Source organism: Trachypithecus francoisi, unplaced genomic scaffold, assembly GCF_009764315.1.
Source record: "Trachypithecus francoisi isolate TF-2019V2 unplaced genomic scaffold, Tfra_2.0 Lachesis_group20, whole genome shotgun sequence".
NCBI lineage: Eukaryota > Metazoa > Chordata > Mammalia > Primates > Cercopithecidae > Trachypithecus > Trachypithecus francoisi.
Window position 1 is genome coordinate 23,139,275 of NW_022681466.1, and position 3,530 is coordinate 23,142,804.

The window sequence follows — 3,530 nt, forward strand, 5'->3', positions numbered from 1 at the left end:
GGAATTGCATTCATCCCACAGACTTCTTCCATGCTTTTCTGGATTCTTGCAATAACCAAGGGACTGACAACTGTCAAGCCTGAGTGCCTGGGACCCAATTCTGCTTAGGCCACACCCAGTAAGTCCTTCTCTTTATCCAGCTGAGATCTTAAAGCTTAGTTCATTCCAGCCCAACCAGCCAATGGCCACTCTTTCTTCACCTCTTCTCCAGGGTGGACGGAGTATGAGGACTCCTCTACCCCTGAATGGAGAAACAAAAGCAGGCAGGAAGAAGGGAAAACACAGACTTTATTGAAATGAGGTAGTTGCAGGTACAAAGCGAACCCCGGCTCACTTGGGGCTCAGGTTTCCAGAAACTTAGATGGCTCCTCCTCTTTCTCCAAGGTTCAGATAAATCCTTGCAGCTGTTGGGAGCCCTCACTGTGCCTGGCTTTCCCTGGGCTGCCCCCAGGGGTAGGGGTGGAGATGGGGAAGAGGGTCCTGGGTTTTCCAGGAGGCAATAAATAGGGGAGGAGCTAGTGGGGGTGTGCCTGCACCTTCCTGGTTGTGGCTTGCTGGGGGCAGGACTTGCACAGCGTTCCAGAAGTCTCTCAAATACCAAGTTCCAAAACACTTTGGTGACATAGTGATGAGGTCGCTGGTGTGAGGAGGCAGGTCTCAGAAAACAACCTCTGGAGGCTGCATTAGTGCAATGTAAATGTGCCAGGAGAGGGCTAATGGGGTTAGATGGGGGCGGGGGCTTTTTGGTCTGTCACAAGGCAGCTGGTGCTATTGTAAGGTCTGTGGTGACTGGATTAAGCATTGATAATAATATGGCTGCACCCAAACACCTCCCACACAAGAAAATTTAAGGTTCTGTCTCAGGCCTAGAATGGGGGAATTAGGGTAAGAGTGCGTGAGGAGACTCCTCAAAGCTTGAAGGCACTGAACTGAATAAACAGAAGTTGGAAGGGAAAGGAGAATGAATCCAGGAGGATGAGGCTGGCCCCCAACCCCCACCTCATGTTGACACTGAGTTGATCCCCAGATCAAAGGCAGAAGCCCTTCCCTCTACCTTTGACAGGTTCCATGCCTCCCAGGCCTCTGGTTCTGTAGGGCCCCCAGTCACCCAGGTCTGAGAAAAATGTTTCCCCATCCCCCCTCCTACCCCCAGGCAGCTCTAAACTGGCATTTCAGCCCAGAGAGGATCCCCAGCCCAGTGAAGCCCAGGCCTGGGGTTGGGGAAAGCCTGGGATAGGGCTGGACTGGGGCGCTCCAGTGCCTGGAAGCCCCATTGGTGGCTAGGCTCAGTTCAGGAGGTGACAGAGCTGGGTGAGGCTTCTGGGGAGGTGCATGTTGACTGGTCTGAGGCATCTCCAGCCGCCTCCTTGGGGCAGCCTGGTGGGGTTGGGGGCACCCGACCTCCCTCTCGCTCGCGCTTCTTCTGCTTCATTCGTCGGTTCTGGAACCAAATCTTGACCTGCGTTTCATTGAGCTCCAGGGTGGCTGCGATCTCCACCCTCCGGGCCCGGCTCAGGTACTTGTTGAAATGGAACTCCTTTTCCAGTTCCGTCAGCTGCCTTGTGGTGAAGTTGGTGCGGAGGCCACTGGGCGAGCCCAGGCCGGGCTCTGACACCTTCGCTAGGGGCGGGGCAGGGAGAAAGTCCAGGTCAATTCTCTCACCTCTTTCTCCTTCCCCTTCCCCCCTCCGGGGGCTGGCTCTGGACCTCCATTCACCATTCTGCCGAAGTACAGTTGTCAAAGTTCCCAGGGACCCAGGTACCCCCATGGTGATCATCAAGTCCGGAGCAGCCTTCCCCATACTTCCATCCCCCGATGCACACCAGGTCCTGGGCCTGTGCTGGGTGCACAGATCAGGAAGTGGGGTGTGTATGGAAACTTACTCCTGGGGTGACTGGTTACATACTGGGTGAGGAGACCTCACCTGACCTGAGACATGGGTTGTGCTCTTACCTGTGTCTACCAGAGCCACTGAAAGAGAAGAACCCAGCCCAGGCCCAGGACATGTCACTGCAGGGGAAGCAGAGATGCTTTGGGCCCCGGAGAAGGGGTGGCCACATCTGAGCCCTACCTGTCTTGGGTGGGTTTCTCTTAACCTTCATCCAGTCGAAGGTCCGGGCCGTGGGAGTGTTAGGTTCTGAAGGGCAGGGCGCTTCCTTGTCCTCCGAGAGGAGATCAGCATAGGCCGGTGCAAAGCTCGCGGTCTGCTCGTTCCCATAAGGGGGATGCTGCGGAGGATACGGCCCCGGACCGGCTCCACCTGCTCCGTAGCCATCGGACAAGCCCCCTAGCTGGGCCCCGTAGCTGGAGGGATGAAAATAACCTCCATCTCCTTCTGATTGACCCAGAGGGTAGTACTGAGAAGGCCCATAGCTGGGGCTGCAGGCGGCTGGGGCATACCCCGAGGGCGCGGAGCTGGGGAAGGGTACCCCCAGGGCTGAAGGCGGCTGCTGGGCCGGATAGCCGGAGTTCTGCTGAAACGCGGGGCTGGACAGCCCCCCACTGTAGCGGCCCTCGCTTGCATAGCTGTCAACCGCCTGAGTCGAGCTTGGGTGAAAGGAGGTTGGGGCGCTGTGGGCGCTGTGGGCGCTGTAGACGCTGGGTCCCCGGTTACAGAGTGGGTACTCTAAGAAGGAGTTCATCCTATTATAGTCCATGCGTCAAGGCCGCAGGAGGGTCGGCCCGTTTGGGGGAGACACCCTCTTGCCCTACAACCTTTCGGCAGTATGTCACAGCGCTGGGGCTCGAATCCATGGCCTGGCCCACTCGCCTGGGCCAGCGCTTCCCTAGGAAGGGGGTAGGGAGTGGGGGTGACGGGGCACATGTGATCTCTCCCAGGCCAATGGGCTAAGCGGGCCAGAGTTTGGCAGCCCCAGCGCCCATCCATCACCCCCCAAGCATTAGCATGACAAAGACACTTCAATCACCCGCAGCCCATCCATCTGAGAGCGACATGGAAGCGTCAAAAACATCTTTCTTCAAAGACTTTTGGAAAGAAGGGACCAGAGGGAGGGGGGAAAAAGTTAGGAGAATATTCAAGACTTTCCTTCCCTCCCAACCCCCAAGGCCTTCAACAGGCTCCTGGGTTATTAGATTGGGACAAATTCAAGCCAGCTGCCCCTCACTCTTCCTACCCCTCAAAGAAACCTTCCCCCCAAGTCCGTGGACCTGGAGGTGGGGAATCCAGCTTCCTTACTTTGCCCAGAACTCCCGAACCATGTTCCTTTCTTCCAATTTGTCTTAGGGTGATGGGCTAGGACAGTCGGGTGAGGTATGTTATCTTAGGCCAAATGGATGACTGTGTGGTAGGGCGGTTGGGGGAGGTGGTGCAAAAACACCTAAGGGTGTGGGGCAGGATCTGGAATCTAGAGGAAGAATTCGTGAAGCCAGGGGTGGGAAAATGGCATTTCAGGGAGCAAGGCAGGACTACAGAAATGTGGAGAAAAGGATGGAAAATGCCCCATCTTCCCTCTCTCTCGCTTTGCATAAACGTTCTGTCCTCATTCACACATCCATTTCTCTCCCTCAAC

General features: G+C 56.3%; 1 protein-coding gene across 1 annotated transcript; it reads right to left on the reverse strand.

Moving 5' to 3' along the window:
• Positions 1-271: 271 nt before the first annotated feature.
• On the reverse strand, positions 272-2,764 carry HOXB1 (homeobox B1). The gene is made up of 2 exons (XM_033181906.1): positions 2,072-2,764; positions 272-1,620 (listed from the first exon to the last, which is right to left on the reverse strand). Exons 1-2 carry the CDS (start codon positions 2,655-2,657, stop codon positions 1,292-1,294), a joined length of 915 nt encoding a protein of 304 aa, XP_033037797.1. The 5' UTR covers positions 2,658-2,764; the 3' UTR covers positions 272-1,291.
• Between the last annotated feature and the right edge of the window lie 766 nt (positions 2,765-3,530).

Coding starts and splice junctions, on each gene's coding strand:
- HOXB1 (XM_033181906.1), bottom strand. CDS start 2,657: ATGGACTATAATAGGATGAACTCCTTCTTAGAGTACCCACTCTGTAAC. Junction 1,621..2,071: donor GAGAAACCCACCCAAGACAG/GTAGGGCTCAGA, acceptor CCCCGCCCCTAG/CGAAGGTGTCAGAGCCCGGC.